Genomic DNA, 20,933 nt, shown 5'->3' on the forward strand with positions numbered 1-20,933 from the left:
CAGTGGGCACGGAGATGAGTTATTAGCAGTATAGTTTACTGGATGATCTGCTTACACTGGATACACTGGATGATCTGGTTACAGTTGTACAGCCAAGACAGTTGAACAACAGTTGTACAAACAGTAAAACACCCTCCCGATAACACCTCGAACAGCTTCGGTGATTATCCCTCCCTTTTAATGTGAGCTTTAATTAGAAAGGGAAATATAGGAAGAATAAACAATGAGGTCATCAGGAGTAATTTCCATAATTATCATCCCTAAACTAGCTTATTGGTAAGGTGAAACAACACACATATACAAATGAGAACCAGGTAATAACGGCCATCAGATGAGTCCATGTCCCTACAATAACTTGTATAATAACAGACTGTATCAAAACATGCCGGAAAGCCCATCAAAAAGTCCCAATATTTTCCCACTAAGTACATTTTCGCCCCCAAATCTATATCCCTCAGTCAAATAACAATTTACGGAATAATCACTTACCCAACCGAGTATCTCTGAACCCCTATTTGTGTATGAAAATGCTGGTTTTGAACCCTGAAAATCACTTTTAGCGGTGGAGTCAGCCGCGCGGTCACGGCAGAAAGTGCGCCCTCAAGCGAATGCACGAAACTGAAGCGCGCCCTCAAGCAAGGCATGCAGCGCAGCTGCAACACATACCCTTCCTCCATGTTCTAACATGTCTATTCTTTCGGCGATCGTGAAGTGTAGGGCCCCTGTTTTGTTTTGTTCAAATTAGAGTCAAATTTTTTTTTTTTTATTGCTCAAAAATCAACTTTACAATCAAAAGCAGACTTTTCTCAATTATAATGACACCCGTTTTGCAATTTTGAACAGATTCTTGGGGTAGAAATCACGATTTTCCTGCGCGGTTTGTGCCCTGCGATTCAGCACGCCGTGCGTGCTCACGGTACATCGCGCGGTGATCGCCATCTTTATTTTTGGGTCTCGTGTTGTCGCCGCGCTGTCATCGTCATTTTACCCCCAAATTTCCATTAAAAAAAATCAAAACCCTGCCCTCTATCTATGACATACCTGTTTATTGAGAATGTCGCCAACTAGTTTGGTAGGTCCAACAGTTTTAAAGTGGATTTTGTTCCCTTATAGAAACCAGGCCCTACACTACACGACGCCATTCTTTCTAATCTTACCTAAAAGAAAAAACCAAAAAACAAACAAACAAAAAAACGTAACGTCAAGGCTTCGTACTTAAACACTACTAAACGGTAAAAAAAAACATAGTCAACGAAATAGAAATGACCAAACAATGACACAACCTGTAAAAGAGTACAACCTGTAAACCTGTAAGACAGGCTGCAAATCGTATGTAGACCAAGAAGTAGGTATAATAAAGCACTATTTACCGTCGCTTTCTGTGTACCGAGAGGTGGATTTACGTATCCGCATTTTCATCAGTATCAATGACAACTGTAGATTTTAACTTTGATATTCCGTTTCGAAAGAACTTGGCAGTTTTACACTTGTTTTTTATTTTATGCCAAAGTGAAGGTGTTCAGAGAGCATTAATTGATTCATTCTTTAATCAAGTGAACATTCTCAAATTCAATGTATTCACATTTTCAACACTATATCTAAGTTTTTAACACTATCAATGTCAACTGTAGATGTTAACTTGATACCTGGAGAAAGGCAGTTTTACATAATAGCATACTTTATAGAGTGATATTTTATGCCAAAACGAGGGTATTCAGAGAGTTTTACTGCTTTGTTTTGTACACATTTACAGTTAAATGGAATAACGGTATACCATGATATACCGGTGGGCGACTGCTCTTGGGAGACTCCAGCGATATGCCTAGATCTCTGAATGATGGGCTGAGTCTGAAGTTGATATCTCTGACTGACGTTGGTCGTGATGGGGTGGATGGGTGGTGCGAAGTTGCTAGTGCGTCGTGATGAGTTGTTTCAACACTGGTGCCAAGGCTGACAGAGAGTGCTCTCCCCATTTGTAGATTCTCATCGTCAGACACCCGTTGGTAAATCGCCAGAGACGATACACATTTGTGTCTAGTGACAGACATTTTATTCCAGAATCGCCGCTGGGAGAGAATCGTTGCTCCTGTTACCCGGATGGAGTGGTTTCTGTAGATGGTTAAAAGTCCATATTTAATGCTCAGTCTTGGCATGAATTTTCTCATGGTGTTTACACCGACCGCAATATTGTGGTACCAGACTAAGTCTTCATTTGATAAGTTGGGTTTGGGTTTCTGCCACAATCTTGGGCAGTTTGATGAAGGATGCTACTGGGCACTGTTTGCTCCCTTTGTTCTCCGGCATGAGTGCAGTATATGATTCATGCTCAGTCTGCTTGTGATTTTTGTTCAGTTCGTCCACAGCTTGGCAAACATACCGATCGCAAGTGTCTGGATCCACTCTTACTGCGAAGGTGTTCTTGGTCATGTCATGCATGTTTTCGGAGCCTCTTCTAAAGAAGTAGAGACGAATGTCGAATTGTAATTTCTCGTACAATCCATGCGGGCTTGATGTTGATAAGCTGCCGTATAACTTCTCAAGATCGGCATCCTTGATGTTTGGATGGTAATCTGTGCTACCTTTTCCATTCAATTTCAACTCTCGTAGCCCAGCTACAAAGGACTCATTTGCATCAATGAATTCATTGTCTTTGGTGATGACGAATTTCTTGCTGAATGGTGGAGCCTTCAGATATCGATTGAGACCATGTCTTAATTGTTCCAGAATTTCTGCTTTGTACAACTCACCTTCAGATGAACTTGCATCAAGATAAAACTGCCTCAGTATGTTGTTCAGTGCACTGGGCTCGATATCTTCGGTTTACGCTTTTTCCATGTTCTGACATACGATTTCAAAGCTCTTGCTGCAGTGTTGTTCGCCTTTGCAGTGTTTTTAGGCCTTGGTTGTTGTTTTTTGGCGTCAATTTCTGCGGCTGAGTGACTTGCAAAACATTTCACAAGTGGAACTTTATTTGAAGACCTCTTTACGTACGCCATGCTGAAAACAGGAGAAAGTACAAGCGAGCCGGGAAACGTGTGTGACGATTTTCTTTGGACGCGTGACGCAAACGCGCAACTTTTGAATTCACAGTGAATTGTGCAGCACAAATCACGTCACGTAGGCTTAGAATAGCGCAATACGCGGAGTGCGGTATGGACCGTGGCCGTGCTATACATGGTTAAATGTAGCACGGCTTGTTGCCAGGGATCGACCAATCAGGATCGCGGATTTACTTGAAGTTTACTTGAAGATAACTAATAATGTAGCTTGAAATGTGCCTTAGAAATTTGAGCCTTGGAGATTAATGTTTTGTATAGTAATTGCATAATAAGTGCTCATGGAGATTATTTCTCCTTGATTAAATTATTTTGTATGCCTTTAATATTTTTATGCCTCTCTCGAAATGTACTTATAAATTCACGTCCCAGACATTTCTTTAAAACAAATGAATGTAAATTGAAGATTTATAGAACCGAGAATGCAATTTCTCTTTAACCAGGGATAACCAAGGATAGGAAGAGGTGGATTTACGTAAAATAATTGAATAATTGGATTCACAGTTATTGTATATTTGTAATGAAATTAAATTAATTTTTATTCTTCTTTATTTTCTGATATTTCAAACTGCTGAAGAATGATTGTCGTTTTGTTTAGTTTTTTGTTTTTATTTAGATTTGTTTTTATTTAGTTTTGTTTTTGTCGTAAAACAAAATTGTGATCAATCATATCCCAGTGTCACGTTGAATTTTTCTGTGTAACCTTAGCAGCTCGGTTACACCTGCGAAATGCACTGCCTGGTACAACCATTCTCAGACATACCTCTCTCGATGTCTTGTTAGACAGGTCATTGACGGATAGACAATCGAACTGATAAATGAAAGGCAACCACAAGAAATACAATTAAGACAAAGACCCAACAATAAAAAAACCCAGATCCCATGTAACACAACAAGTGATGTGTCCCTTTATCTTCTCAATAATAAATCATGGCTACAAGATTATTTAGATTGATTTCATTTGGGTCATATTTCATTTGTCTACTTTCAACAGAACTTTCAACGGACTGATGAGGCGAACGTCGGACTTATGAGGCATAACATTTATTTATTCCGCCTCATAGTTCCGACGCCTCATTAGTCCGACGCCGCATAAGTCCAACGCCTCATAAGTCCGACAACGAAAAAACGAGGCGTTTAATTTGTCAGACTTACGAGGCGTCGGAGCTATGAGGCGTCAAATCTATGAGGCCTCGGACCTCGGACCATCGGACTTATGGGCCTTTATTTGGTTAGGGGATGCGATTTTGTCGGACTTATGAGGCGTCGGACCTCTGAGGCGTCCGACTTATGAGCGGACCCCGGATGAACAATTCAGTTACATGAAAACACTTCGGCACGGTCGACAGTTATGGGGCAGTGTGCAAGTTTCGTTTTACAACTGCACACTTTTCTCAGAGCGCAGTTGATGACATAGTTGATAACACAACAGTTGGTGTCAAAACTTAATGGAATTAATGTTAAAAAGGTTAATGAATATCTTGAGGCAGAGGGTGTTGGCACTGAAAGGTAAAGCCTGCAAGACTTGTTTACAGAGAAATGCTTTGATGGTTTGGAAACCAAAGCTCACTGAAGAGAAAATTATTTTGAATTAGATGGGATTGATCAGGCCGCAAAAAGTAGGAATTGGCTCAAGGTACGTTGTAAAAACAGCAAACGTCAACAAACAGCTATACTTTCAGAGCCTGTAATTGCCTGCGTTATTCCATTGCTGTAATCAATAGGGAAGCTTCCGGGGCATTATGAACTTGCGGAAGAGATTGTTCATGGCCTGCACAAATCCACTGCTGGTTTTATGTATATCTCATTTGCGATGGCTCGTTTCTTTCTTCTCACCCAGTCTTCCAAGAAGACAATAAAACAATACAGATCTTGCTGTTCTCTGGCGATATTGAGGTTGTAAAATCAATATGATCCCATAAAAGATGCATAATGCTCTCAATGTTCTACTTGTCTATTGCAAATATTAAACCAGAGCACGGATATAAATTGTCAACAATAAATCTTATGGCAATTGCTTAGTCTACTGATCCCCACAGCAGATGGATTTCAGTACACATCCCCTGCACTGTGTAGCCTCTTGAATGATTTCAAAGTCTCACTAGAAAGACTTGCCGATGAGGGCGTAAGTTCTTGTATATTGTTGTCGTGAGTATAAAAAAAGGTGCACTAGTTGCTTTGCTAGGTGACATTCCTGTTTTTCTTGTCCTCGTTCTTTTCATGTCCAAGTAATGAAAACAATGGATACATTTCATCAGACTTGCAAATCAATACACTTTGCACCTCTCATCGTGCAAATTCAGTTACAGTTGCAAGTCTGAAACAACTTGTGGCAACTCACCACTAAAATTTTGCCAGTTTGTATCCTGAAGAGTCAATCATTCCAAAAATACACTATTGCACACACCTGTCAAGGCAAATGGAGCAGCTCGGACCACTGAGAAATGTATGGGCCATGCGCATGGAAGCCATGCAAGCATGATCAATCAAAAGGAAGGAAGCGGAACAATTTGAAGAACATCTCGTGTTCCATCAGAATGCTCCATTAAAAATGGGTTTGTGCAAAGATGATTGATTTGACTGAAGATGTAAATCAATCCTTAATTCCCATTCTTGTTGCATGAGATCCAGCTTTACAAGATCTTCGTCCAGTAAAATTCAACAAAGAAGATCAGCATTTATTCAATCTTGTACCAAGTAGGAGGTCACCTATACTGCAGGCAAAAAGTACACAAGAGGTACTTTGGCAGAATTGTTGCCATTCTTGTCAACAACATGAAGAAATACATTTGTTAATGCAAATTCAGAACAGTTTTGTTCATTCCACACTTGAGCACCCATGAAGTGGAAAATACAATTGAAAACATTTGCATTCAACTGCCAGCTCTCCCAGCAGGGTCACTCTGGTGCCCACGGCCTGTCATATTTCATACAGAAAGCAGGTTTTCTCCATCAAAGATGTTTGTAACAGTGAGATACTGATGTTGAGAGCAAAAAAAGCTTGAGGATGAACAAGTTTTGCAAGATAATCACACCTCTGTTCATGGTTGGGGCTTACAGGAAATGCACTTGAACTTAAAGTTGTGTGTAAATGTATCCTGATAACAATTTTTGTATAGCGCCCTCTATTGAAGTACAGCAGAGTACTGCTTGGCAACAAACGCAGAGATACAACCTCGTGGTAGTCAACGTTTCGACTCTGATTTTACCATTTGGATTCGTTAATTTCCTGACAATACTGATTAATAATTACTAAAAGATGCAAGGAGGTAAATTTCTAATTCTTATTTTGTCTTTGGTAAGAAGTAGCTACACCATCCCCAGAAGTGCTGCCGCTACATTATGTATTATCCATATTATAGACCAAGAACCGTTAGTACTTCCTTCGTGCACATCTGGTTCGAGTCAAGAAAAACATGGTATTGAGGCCTGCACAATGAAAGGAGCATCTTCTTGCCAGAGTTCAAGCTCTACTTCAAATTTGATGTCAGAAAGCACTGGTAAGTGAAATAAGTTGACATTTCAAACTTGTTTTTACTTCCTAATCCTAAGATGTTTTTTCATAAACTTAATCGTGAATTTGACTCTGTTTATATCATACACGTATAATTAATGTACAAACGGCGGAATAATTTTGAACTCGTTTATTGAACTGCGTTTGAGCCAGGGACTGCAACCTGTATTTGATATTTTAGTACCAATTTGTTCTCGTTTCTGTTTGTGTTTTTATCGTTGTTAGGAATCAGCAAAGGAGAATACCAGTTGATATTTGCATCCCCATAAGCAGTACTGAGACAGCAATGGTGGTCAGCAATCAAGCAATGGCGTGCTCGATTCACTATTTTGGTTACAGACGAAGCGCACTGCATGACCAAAAATCAGGGGTGTCAGGTCTTCTATTAAAGCAGCAATGATGATACTGTCGAATTTGCTGTGGAATTCACGCGGTTGATTTTTATCCTTTCGCATTCCTGCAACTCCACATAATTTTTTTAAATTGACACCAGTTTACCTTTTTATTTCGTGCAAATTTTTACTGCACTGGAAACAGTCAACTTGAACTTTCCCAAGTGCCTATCATGCCGACAAACCACTTTCTGAGTCCTCACCATACGGCCCAATCGCAACTTGGCGTACCGTTGTTTCCCTTTTGACTATCGAAATGAGCTTTCCTCGTCTCAATTTTGAAACTTTCCTGATTTCTTTCCGCAGGGAGTACCTTAATATTTATCGACTTCGGTCTATTATAAGCCATTTGCGAGTAAGCCATACCCTTTGAGATTTACATTTGAAAAACATCAGGTACACTGACTTGCTAAGAATGCTTCGCACGTTTCATCTTTGAATTCTTCCGACCAAAGACCATGTTGCTAATCTCATGAATCGGGGCAAGCTCCGGCATAGATACGAAAGAGACGATTAATAAGTACATGAAAGGCGCGGTAGGTATTAGCACATACTTTTTTAGCTGCCCCCCCCCCCCTCAAAATATGTAGTGACCCATGGGAATCAAGGGAAAACATCTTTAAAAAATTATTTGAGACGTTAACCCCCCTGAACATGGCCCTCAAAGTGTCATTTTGAAAATATGGGATGGTGCCCCGACTCCTTGTGCACAAAGTGTATGTAACTATTTTTCGGCTTCAGACTTTTTTCTCCCACACTGGTCTAGCATAGACATTAGTTAGTAAAATAGAGGAAATAAAGAAACTTCCCTATTTTTTTGTTTAGTAAATCCTTTTGTGTTACCTCTTAAGTGTATTTCATGTTTGTCATTACAACTCTAACCGTTGCCAATACAAATTCTTACTTTAAAAAAGAAAAACATCTTAGGTTAAAAACACATTCCCATGCAGCTTTGTATGCGGAATGTAGTTATGTACCGGTAGGTCTACTTTTTTTTTGTTTTGCCTGGAAGAAAAGAGATGTTTTCAGCACATAACAAAACAATAATTTAAAACATAGTTGAAAAACATGTTCCTGAAATTTAAATGGACCGTTGAAACTTGCCAAAAGAGAAGGATTGCACTTTTAATTGTTTGCGATTTGTTGATTTTTTGTCCCGTTGTCCAAGCTTAAACATAACTTGGCTAGTATTAGCCCAAGTGTTAAACAAGTTCAATTATCAAGGAACTCTTTGAACTACCTTTAAAAGCTGCAGATGTTGCTTTAGAGGACTTGGAGGTGGAGTGGAATTTGATCAAGAACAGAGTGTATACATGGTACGTCATGTAGTAGTTCACTGTAACTCACTGTTCAATCAGTTGTGTACAGTACTTATATAGATATCCTGAAATAAATAGTTAACTTATAAAGTTCAATATGTTGCTTGATTTACTTTTAGGTACAAAACTGTCACTGAAGCACAGTGGAATGAAATCATCCCTGCTCTTAAGGATAAACTTCCCAACATAACCACCTTCATAAATCTGCTTCTGACCATACCTGCAAGTTCCGCGGCCGAAGCAGAAAGGGGTTTTAGCAGAATGAAACTTCTGAAGACGAAATCTCGAACCTGCCTCAAGGATGATTGCGTCAGTGACCAGTTGGTTGTCATGCTACAGACCCCTCCCATAAAAGACTTTGACCCAATGCCCGCAATAAACTTGTGAAACTGTCATGGGGGAGTAAGGAGGATAAGAAGGCACAACATGACCCCCAAGACCTGTGGGTCCAAGATAGTGACAGTTCTTTGGATGAAGATCAGGCTGAAGTCAAATTGATGTCAAATTTTTCAATGGTAAGCTGATAACAAATTTTGGGGATTTAAAAAAAACCAATTATATACGGGCTTTTAAAATATCCAGTTAACTAGCCCAGTGGGCTTGCCAGGAAAAAAAGTTAGCGCAAGGCCTGTTATGTCAGATAATTTTACACGTATATAACCTTTCTTTCATGGGCAATTACGAGTCTAATAGTCTGAAAGGGTTGAATGGATGCCCCTTTGACCTGTTGTAAGCTGAATTTGATACAAGGGTTAATAAGCCATGGGACGCTGACTTCTTCAAATGCTTGGCGTATTTTAACTTTGAATTCCCCAGACCAAAGCGACTGTCACTATATCACGGGGCAAGCCTTACACTAGCAACCCCCAGCTCCAGAATGGTCTGGTGTCTTTGTGTCATTCTCACCCACTGTGAACAATGCATTTGTGCTGAACATCTCTTACGCAACTATATAGAACTTGCCCGAAACATGTGATATACCAAAAGCGTCTTTGGTCTGGCAAATTCAAAGATATTTGCGCACAGCACACGGGATATGGTGTTTTGCCTGGCAATTGCAGCTCAAGCAGAGGGACCCAGGGACTGACTTCCCTCCCCTCAGAACTAAGTGGTATGGACATACATACAAAGTGCTGAGAGTTGAGCTAGGTGCTGTTAAGTATGGGGTCAAGAGGTCAAATTTTCCGAAATGTGTTTTGCGCAACAAACACCGTCCCTCTTTGGAGGGTTAAACAAGAAAGTTCCCAGACATTTTGTTCTTGGAGGACCAAAGATGATCCTAACTAACAATGTTAGGGAATGGTCCTGTCTGCTTTCACAGACTGTTTTCTTTCTTTTCTTTCCAGTCCGACAGCCAGCCAAGAGCCAGCTCAATCCAAGGACATCTTCACCGATATTATTGAGTCGATAATTAATGATCTCACCTTTTACCTCGAGAGATGAATTGACCTTAGGTCAACGACCTCAAGTAACCCCTTTTAATTGTTATTGTCAGCCTAGGATAATAATGAATCCCTTGTTTACACTTTCTAAAGAAATATACCTTTGAAACACCAGAGAAAATATATAAAAAGCTGATTTTTTTTTGTTCTGTTAATGTTGCTTCTTTACCAGCAGAATTGACTTAAAGTCGAGATTGATTAGGGGAGATGGGGGTTAGTTGGAACACGGGGTTAGTTGAAACACTGAATTTTTCTTGCACAGCTTAATTAAATTTTATAAAATTCTGCCCTCAAGAGGTGTCCCTTAGCAACAGCCATCCACCATATTGCCTGCAGCAACACTGCAACAATAGTGCTCAAGTGGGAAAGGCAAGTTTGTTTTTTTCACCTTTTGAGTAATTTTTTCACTATTCAAAAAATGTGTACTTTCTTAATGGTGTTAATAGATAACTGTGACTAGTTTGGGGGTATTATATGCTCCAGTACTAAGCTTCAAAATAAGGTTAAAAAGATATGTATTGGAGCCCCTGTTTTGTAGAGTGAGCAAACAAATGTCACGTGGGCCACTGGGGCTAGTTGAAACATTTTGATGGGGGCTAGTTGGAACATTTTGATGGGGGCTAGTTGGAACATTTTGATGGGGGTTAGTTGGAACATTTTGATGGGGGCTAGTTGGAACATGTTCCAACAAACCTCAACAGAATTAATGATTATTATGAATGAACAAAAGTTCTACAACTTTACAAGTATTTTCATGTACATGTATGAAGGAACTGCCTTTTCGATGAAAGTTCTCATCTCTTTTTAAACTTTTATTGCACATTGCAGGGAAAATTGCAAATAATGAATCTAGGCCTACATACTGTTGTACCGGTAACACAGAAACAGACTGTTTGATCTATTCTTATCATAACTGTAGGCCTTCTGACTGTTGAGTTTTGCACCTAGGCCAATAGATTAATTTGCCTACAATATTTCAATGAGGGAAACATTGAATGCTGGCTATTCCTGTGTTTTACTCATCTTCTTTTCCACAACCCTTTTGAAAGATTGTTCTTGTTGTTCATCTTCAGCAGTCAAAATGCCGCGGAAATATATTCGTAAAACTACTCGTTGCCAGACCCCACCAGACATTATGTAGCGAGCTGTGCGAGAAGTGCTTGATAATCAAAGACAAGTTCGAACTGTTGCAACAGAGTTTGAAATACCTCATGTTACCCTCCGAAGATACGTCTTCAAGGTGCGCGACAACCAGGAACGTCCAGGGTCCGCAATAAGCGGTATCGCATCGCAATTTGCGACACATTCGAGGCCGACTGCGACGCAATTTTTAAAGTGCATTGCAAAACTGCTTTACAACTTTTGATCATGAAGGTTGACACAAAGTGTACTTGCCACCAAATTTCGGTCCACTGAATTCCACAACTATCGGACATGGTAAACATTCATCATGTTTTGATTTAGTTAAGCTTAAATACTGAAAAAGAACGTCAATTTTGTTCAGCTGTAAAAAATCTGTACGTGTTTAGTTTGTAAACAAACCATTTTCGATTCAGTGACTGCTGACATGATGCTGCTCGATCGCGTACTGTTATACTTGTGTTCCTGCATGTGTGTACGTGTGTGTGTACGTGTATGCAGTACATGTACATGTTGGTAAAGGTCACAGAATGAGCCAATGAATCCACTCGTAGATAATACTTTGACCCTAGTGTGACCTCACTGAATGGACTGTTTCATTCTGATGATTAGGGGTGAGGATCACTCATTATGAGAGTCCAGCGACTATTAGCGAGTATTTTAATGGTATAAATACATTTGTTTTGAATTCCTAATTGGTTTATTTCATAGATGATAATTAATTTACATAGTTTAAACATTCTCATCACTATTCTTTAGATATTTGTCGGTTTATCTTAAACATTTTGCCGACATGGAAAACGGGTTTACCCCTTCAAGTAAATCACTTGATACACACGAGGGATTCGTGGGAACTAAAACGTCAGAATCCCAGCTGCGGTGTCGTTTGTGCGCTGTGTAGCATAGTGATGAAAACATGGCTACTACGAAAACTACCGGTATCAAGGCAAATACTGGCAATAATTGGCAGGCGGATCTAGACCCGGGCCAGGAATGGCTACGATTTGAAAGAAATGGGAATTTCGTGACCAAGATGTCTTGTACGCTCTGTGATGAATTTAAAGAGAGGTTGAAATATTGCCGAAATTTCAGCAATGCATTCATAAATGGGGTGACAACAATGAAGAAAGACGCCGCATTCAAACATTTGCATAGCGAAATGCACCAGAGAGCCACTGGGTTCAAGTCGGCACCAGCGTCAATTGATGATTTTTTCAAGCAGACAACAATTGGCAAAAGCATCAGAAAGGGGGAGGAGGCAGAACAAATGAGAATCGAGAAGCTTATAGACATTGCATATGTTGTTTGTAAGACGGAAAAACCCTTCACACTCTTTCCATACATCTGCAAACTTGAGATTCGCCATGGAGTGGAACTGGGGACAAGCTACCACACTGAAAAGAAATGCGCAGAATTTGCATCTTGTGTAGCTGAGGTATGGTTTTGCGTTTCTCTTTAGAATTTTTTCTAAAATCAACTTTTAACATCAAATAAAATTAATTCTACTACCGCTACCGGTATGCCATAATGCCTAAATTTATTATCATCCTTGTTTAATGTATTTTATTTTATAGACTGTCTTGTAACTCTTTGTTTTTTTAATGTTAATTTGGAATGAATTCATGCAAATTGATAGTTAACGGGCTCACGCCCATAGGGTCCCCCTGGCCAAATTTTCATTTTCTTAGAATACTTAGAAAATATTTCGAACAAACTTTTGTAGGCCCGAGAAAAGTCATTTTTTAATTAATTCAAAATATTATTTCATGCAAATTGATAGTTTATACCGGGCTCATGCCCATGATGCCCATAGGGTCCCCCTGGCCAAATTTACATTTTCTTAAAATACTTGGAAATATTTCGAACACAATTTTGTAGGCCCGAGAAAAGTCATTTTTTAATTAATTCAAATATTATATGATGTCATATTATGATGTTCACTTTATTCTTTTCTCATGTATGTCCTGAAAGAAGATTTGATGAATGATATCAAAGACACCCCCAAGTACTTAACCATTTTCATTGATGGAAGTACTGACGTTTCGACAACAGAGCGGGAGCTGATGTACATTCTGTATATCCATGAGGGAGTACCAACCGTGAAGTTCCTGAAGCTTGAACATCTTGCATCTGCAAATGCCAGCAGCATTGTTGCAGCCATCAAGTCTGTCATTGGGCACTTCAACTTATCCAATCATGGTTTAGTTGCCTTCGTCAGTAATGGAGCATCAGTGAACTTTGGACGCAACTCAGGTGTTGTCACCCGCCTTCGTCAAGAGTATCCAGACCTCTTAGGTATCCATTGCATGAACCACCGCCTGGAATTAGCTGCCAAGGATGCTTTTAAGGGAACCAGTATGGAAGAAGTCATTACTATGTTGAACTCCTTGTATGCCCTCTACTCAAGAAGTCCAAAACGTATGGGAAAACTTGAAGAGGTGAGGTTGAACTTTGGTGATTTGTCTTAACATGTACATGTAGTAAATTTATTACAACATACTCATTTTTTTCATTATTATTTAAATATTATATTGCACACTTGGTATGAAAATGAAATGAATAACATTATTGCACTGTTTCTGTTTGCACAGGGTCCGTATTGCACATAAATTGACATACATGTAATATAATCATATTTTGTTTTTATTTCAGTTGGCCAAAATTATGAAAGAAGATTTGCTGAAGCCAGTGAAAGCTAATAGAACCAGATAGGTACATTTCAAGAGCAGAGCAGTGGCAGCCCTCATCAAGTCATATGCTGTGATAATTGCCTCTCTTGAGAATGAAGTAGCCAGTAATGAGCCAGCTGCAGAGATGGCGAAACTGAATGGCTATCTCAACAAGCTGAAGTCTGTTCGTTTTGTATTTCATTTGCTGTTGCTTAAGTCATTGATCACTCCCCTGGCAAACCTGTCACTTGCTCTGCAGAAGGACATTACCCACTTTAATGTGGCCCTGACCTACCTGACAACCTTCTACCAAAGGATCAATGATCTCCTCTCTGCTCTCAGAGCTCTGCGAGAACCTGAGGATCATGAGGATGTTATCTCTACAGATGTGGATGGTCGAAGTCTGAATGAGAGTGATGATGAGCCAGCAGCAAAGAGACCAGCTCTGACCAAAGACTATATGGTGGCAGATTTCCAAAAGATTCTGCATGATCTTATGGAAACGGACAGTGGAATGAGCTTCAAGGATGTTCAACTCAAAGGTCAAGCACTATCAGCATCCGACGTTGACACCATATCAACAACTCTAATCACTAACGTGGAAAAAAAGCGTCCACATAAGGCTTGGCAAATGTCACGAAGAGGCACAGTATGCAAGTCTCAAGATTCTAGATACTCGAGCGTGGCCAACTGATCGTGAGGCTCTTGTTAGATTTGGAAGACCTTTGGTGCAGTCTTTCATTGATCACTTTGGACAACTGGTCACCCAACAAGGTAATTATTTATTTGTAAATGACTTATTAAACAAAAATTACAAAATGATAAATAACACTAACAGTATTGTTTATTTGCATTTGTAGCTTTAGAAAATACCTTCTATCCTTCTTGTTTCTTACCCTTACCCACCTACCACAATCCTATAGGTTGCAACACTGATGAACTCTTCCATGAATGGGAAAGCTGGAAACTACTGTGGAAATCCAGTTTGCAACACCTGAACTGCAGCAGTGAGATATGGAGAAGGCTACTTGTTAGCTACCACACGACTTACCCAAACCTCTGTCATATGATTAGAGTGATGCTCCTTGTGCCAGGTAAACAATTTTATATTTCTTCATAATTTGTTACTAGCCTAGAGGTTCAAGTTCAAACTGTAATATGATTACACATAATCCATTACACTAAAAGTAGCACTAGTACTTGTGTTTGTTTTGCTAATCTACAAAGACTAAAATCAAATGACTCACAATTTCAAACTTCATTACAAGTTATAAAGGACTTACAACTGTTAAACACAATGACACTGAGCTGGGCATCACATGAAATTTGATTTGATCCTTTATTTATTTTTGCAGCATCGAATGCCATCGTGGAGCGGGGCTTCTCTGCCATGAACAGGGTTAAGAGTGATTACAGAAATAAGCTGGCAACTGACACCCTAGATGAACTTATGCGTATCACACTGAGTGGCCCCCGAGAGCATATTTTTGATTCATCAAGTGCGGCAACCTGTTTCCTCAATAGATGCAGTCGGCGCCCAGGTCAAGCAGATTAGCAGAACAACAACCAGGTCCAGGCACAGGCAGAGATGTTATTATTATAGACACACAAGAATAAGATGATAGATCATATAATCGCTTCAGTGTCAGTATCACCTTTAAGTCTTAGCTTTAAATTGTCAAATTGAAATGGCATTATGGAAATTGCCACAGTGATGCTGACTGAACTGATGGATTAGGATTAAGAGACTTTATAAGTAGTGATATGATCAACACTCAATCACTCATACTCCCTTCTGTAACTGTTCAGTGTTCAGTCTTGGTGACTGACTCAATTGTTGTTTGATCAATGATCATATTATTCATAATTTAGTCCAAAGTTGACATAGAGTTATTAATAGTTGTTGGATCTCGTTGTGTTATGATTGAAAGTTAACTTAATTCAATTGTTTGCAACTTCAACTTGTAGTCTCAGTCTTGTAAATTTGCAGTCTTAGGTAACCTTACCTATTACTCAGAGTTGGAAACTTAGAATGATTCAGATAGATCATTAGAGTCTAGAGAAAAAGAGGAAGAGTCAAAGAGACAAAGACCACTAAGAGATAATGATTAATAAAATGCTACTGTTGTGCTGAGGCTCAGGGCCTGAGTCTGAAGTAAATTGTTATAATTTGTTAACTTGCTTTTTCACTCGAAAGTTATTCCAGCATGCATGCAGCTCCTGAAATAAACAGACAACTGATGAGTCATTAAGTTCACAGCTTAACGTAAGTTACTTCTTTATTGCTTTGTAATTTGTACAGTCTGACACTGACAGGTAAATAGTAATTGCAAAGCCGAGGCTAAATTTGAGTATAACAAAAACTGCTATGCAAAATTGGTAAACTGCTATGCAAATCAACATTTGCATAGCAGTTTTGCTATACAAAAAAAAATCCTTAAGGCTTACCCTGGGAACGTCCCATACCTAATGCCCCCGAGAATAACCTAACAGGCGTCAAGAAGCAGGATGACATCATTGCGGCCAATGTTGCCGTTGCCAACAACCAGAATGACATCACCAGTGCTTGGAACAGTTATTTTACTTGAACTCAAATATAAATGCCGTTTTTAAGTAATTGAAGTATACTTTCAGATTAACACAATACCAAGTTCTAACTTACCCCATACCATGTTCCAACTTACCCCATATGAGGGGTTATAGTTGGAACACATGTCGTAGTTGTGATCAAGATGGATTTTTAAAATAACCATCAACAATTCTGAGAATATTATATGCTACAGTTGCAACACACATTTGTATGAATAAATTGGCATAGTTGTTGTTTCTTGAAAAATACCTGTTTGTGTTATGGACATGTTTTTGTGAAGATCGTTCCAACTAACCCCCGTCTCCCCTACTTTATATTGAGCGTCGGACACGGGTATGTTATGTTAGTGTCAAACATTAACTTCCGTGTGTAAACCAACATGTAATTGCTGTATCGTTGTGGTTTTTCCAAATAATGGTCACTTTTTTCCTGTCCCTGTTACATCTGGCATCTAGGATTTCATAATTCTGATGCACTCATAAAACAAGTTGTGTACTTAACGCACTGTATTTAAACTTGTGTGGATAACACATTTGCCAACAGCACACATACGATTGAATCCCGAAGAGTATAAAACCAAGAAGGCTCCCTAAAAAAGTTTGCATAAACAACACGAAGTTCTTGATTTTGTCAACTGCGTTTGCAGATCATTGCAGTGCATGCAGATCTTGCTTCGTAAATTACCGTGCCACTCTGTTCTGTCTGCATGGACCAAAGTGCCGTCCCACATGGATGGCAATGCGTTCGCAGCCATTTCAAAGCGTGATTGTGAAATAACAGGCCGCAAAGTCTGGCGAATTCTCCAATCATCTGACTCACTCGAATCAACGTATGATCTGAGGAGCCAAATCTTGTTTCTTGCATGGTCGCGGTTGGTCGTTTTAGCGAGAGGGCGCTATCACCAAAATTGCCCGCGGACTAGAAACCTCACAAAACACGTATTTCAATTACGACGGAAAAGAGCCCCGTTGAGGCAAAAATTCCTGAAATTTAGTTTCTTGTTTAACAAGCTCCATACAATACACTTTTCTGCTTTTTCAATAAAACACATGGAAACCTTCCTGGGCAGGTTTCTATGAGTATATTCTATGAGTAAAAACAAATAGTATGATCACATCACCCCAGCTCTCATGCAATTGCACTGGTTGCCAGTCAAGTATAGAGTGATCTTTAAAGTTTGTCTCTTGGTATTTTAGTGTCTCCATGGTTGTGCTCCTAATTATTTGTGTGATCTGCTAAGTACTAGAGTTCCAACTATATTTACTCGTTCTGCGCTAGACACGTCTCGATTATATTGCCCTAATGCCAGGCTGGTTTCCGCAGGTGAGAGAATGTTTTCTGTGGCTGGTCCCTACCTGTGGAACCAGCTTCAAATTAACCTTAGGGAGTCTTCCAGTGTACATAGTTTTAAGTCAGGTTTGAAAACTCATCTTTTTAAGCAAGCCTTTCTTAATTCATAGGATAGTGGTTTTTTGTATTGGCTGGGTTTATAACGTATAAATGTAATGTAAATTATGTAATGTATTGATCAATACCTTTTTAAGCAGGCTTTTTAATTTATAGGTTACGGTTTTTAATTGCTGGGTTTATAATGTATGTTAAAAAAAGTAAAACAAAAAAAAAAAAAAACACACACACACACAAAAACCCACCGTCTTTTTTTACTATACGCCTGAGGTCAACTATTGTGTTTTCCTTTGTCCCTCTAATATAACACTTTCCCATAGACTAAGCACATAACCGTACGATCGAGGACCGGTTTTAACAATAGGCACCGTCGTCCGAGGGTCAAAGGCTCCTTTGAGCTCCTTTTGTTGTCTGCCCTCGAGCGTAATACAATACAAGAGCCCGGTTTTTAAACGGCTAAATGCTAAAAGAAAAAGTATGTTTTTTTTAATGGCTAATTTTTCCTCACTGGACTTGTAATGTAATTGTATGTATTGATCTACATGTTCACCTTTTTAAACATATTTATGCTGTAATTTTTATAAATCTTTTTAATGTGTACAGCGCCTAAGAGCATATTATGGATCCGGGCGCTATATAAGTGTTAATTATTATTATTAATTATTATTATATTTTGTCGAGGAAGATTCCTCTTTTGGGGCGTAGTTTAACTCGACGTTTCGAACAGATAATTCTGATGCACTCCCGAATGCAGTTTTCCTCCAAGATTGATTATGAATAGCAAACTACCCACCCAACGAAGACAAAAAAGGCATTTGAAGTCAGTCTTTATGATAGTTGAATGGCAAAGTACAAAGTACCAAGGTAACAGGGACAGGAAAAGTTTCACTCTTTGGACCCTAAATGTATTGCCTGACCCATGTCCTAAATAACTTGAAGGTAGTAGAGAGCATCTGATAATGCAATTGGTTCATTGTTCAGTGTAACATTTACCCAATGTTGAGTTCCTTGTTGAGTATGCATCGTTCGTTTTTTGAAGTAAAACAGCTTTCTAGGTAGGAATAAAGATTTTTACAATCATCTGTGAAAGTTATTGTGATAAGCTAAAACAGCATTCCAGGTTTCCACGATAGCTTATCACAGAATTCCACGTTTCCACAATAGCGTATCACGGGATTCCACGTTTCCAATATAGCTTATCAAGGAATTTCACGTTTCCATGATGGCCTAATACGGAATTTCACGTTTCCATGATACGGTATCGTAGCATTCCACGTTTCCATGACAGCCTATCACGGAATTCTATGTTTCCATGATAGCCTATCACGGAATTCCACGTTTTTGCGATAGCTTATCACGGAATACCGCTTTGCCAAGATATCTTATCTCGGTATTCTACGTTTCCAAGATATATCTTCTCAGTAACGCGGTAACGCGGATGGTCATATACGCTTCCGTAGGCTGGCGTGCTGGTTCATAGCTAGACCCCTGCTTCGTTACAGTACATTGTGGGCTGTCCATCCATGTACATAACTCAATTTTACAGTTTTGCATAATAATACCTGGTTTATTTGTAGAGTCAGTCAAAAAATATACATCTGGCAATCAACAGCATAACATGCTTCCGTAGAAGAAAAACACCAAAAGGACATTCTCAAGACAACCAACTGTGTGTGAACATTCCCAGCTTTCCAGAAATAAGTTGACACTTCAAACTTGTTTTTACTTCCTAATCCCAAGATTTTTTTTTTTCTTAAACTTAATCGTGAATTTAACTCTCTTTGTATCATACACGTATGATTAATGAACAAACGGCGGAATAATTTTGAACTCGTTTATTAAACTGCGTTTGAGCCAGGGACTGCAACGTGTATTTGATTTTTAAGTACCAATTTGTTCACGTTTCTGTTTGTGTTTTTATCGTTGTAAGGAATCAGCAAAGGAGAATACCAGTTAATATTTGCATCAACAATCAGCAATGGTGGTCAGCAATCAAGCAATGGCGTGCTCGACTCACTATTTTGGTTACAGACGAAGTGCAGTGCATGACCAAAAATGGTAAAATCAGGGGTGTACGTCAGGTCTTTTATTAAAGCAGCAATGATGATACTGTCGATTTTGCTGTGGAATTCACGCGGTTGATTTTTATCCTTTCGCATTCCTGCAACTCCACATTTTTTTTTAAATTGACACCAGTTAACCTTTATATTTCGTGCAAATTTTTACTGCACTGGAAACAGTAAACTTGAACTTTCCCAAGAGCCTATCATGCCGACAAACCACTTTCTGAGTCCCCGCCATACGGCCCAATTGCAACTTGGCGTACCACTTTCCTCATCTCAATTTTGAAACTTTCCTGATTTCTTTCCGCAGGGAGTACCTTAATATTTATCGACTTTGGTCTATAAGCCATTAGACCCACCTATACCCTTTGGGATTTACATTTGAAAGGATGAACTTCCCAACATAGGCCTAACCACCTTCATAAATCTGCTTCTGACTATACCTGCAAGTTCCGCGGCCGAAGCAGAAAGGGGTTTTAGCAGAATGAAACTTCTGAAGACGAAATCTCGAACCTGACTCAAGGATGATCTCGTCAGTGACCAGTTGGTTGTCCTGCTACAGACCCCTCCCATAAAAGACTTTGATCCAATGCCTGCAATAAACTTGTGGAACTGTCATGGGGGAGCAAGGAGGATCAAGAAGGCACAATATGACCCCAAGACCTGTGGGTCCAAGATAGTGACAGTTCTTCGGATGAAGATCAGGCTGAAGCTCATGGCTGTGACCCTGGCAACTCTGATGAAGATAAATTATCCAGATGATTTTGATCCCAGTGACTCAAGCGACTTTTAACTGACATACATGCCTCTTTATTCATTTAAACCATCAGCCTTTTATTTTCCGAAATGATGTCAAATTCTTCACTGGTAGGCTGATAACAAATTATGGGTTTTTAAAAAAGTTTTATATACGGGCTAGTAAAACCCTAAACGGGCTTATTAAAATATCCAGTTAACTAGCCCAGTGGGCTAGCCAGGAAAAAAAGTTAGCGCAAGGCCTGTTATGTCAGATAATTTTACATGTATATGCTAAAACGAAAGGGAAAAGCAGAGAATATTATATCTCTATTCATTCAAAAGTCATTGCGGGCATAATTCGTGCTGAATGCATAGAGATGTCCGTGGCCGGCTCTGTTGTAAATCATCTATCGTAGCGTCTGCTTTGGTGGTATATTGTCCAAATATAGCGTCAGTCAGATTTTTCTAGTCTAGGGCCTAGTCATCCATACACTCATATACGTATCAACCTGGTCTCATGATATCAATGGTCCTCCCATGCTTTACAGTTTATCCTCGAATTCATCCTGTGCAGAATTCCACTGCACATTACTTCTGGTATTG

The 20,933-nt window shown here is 39.3% G+C and overlaps 1 protein-coding gene across 1 annotated transcript; it reads left to right on the forward strand.

The window, feature by feature from the left end:
* Positions 1–12,818: 12,818 nt before the first annotated feature.
* Positions 12,819–15,087, forward strand: LOC119733904 (E3 SUMO-protein ligase KIAA1586-like). The gene is made up of 3 exons (XM_038207268.1): positions 12,819–13,301; positions 13,792–14,074; positions 14,888–15,087. Exons 1-3 carry the CDS (start codon positions 12,819–12,821, stop codon positions 15,085–15,087), a joined length of 966 nt encoding a protein of 321 aa, XP_038063196.1.
* The last annotated feature ends 5,846 nt before the right edge of the window (positions 15,088–20,933 follow it).

Source organism: Patiria miniata, unplaced genomic scaffold, assembly GCF_015706575.1.
Source record: "Patiria miniata isolate m_02_andy unplaced genomic scaffold, ASM1570657v1 HiC_scaffold_26, whole genome shotgun sequence".
NCBI classification, from domain to species: Eukaryota; Metazoa; Echinodermata; class Asteroidea; order Valvatida; family Asterinidae; genus Patiria; species Patiria miniata.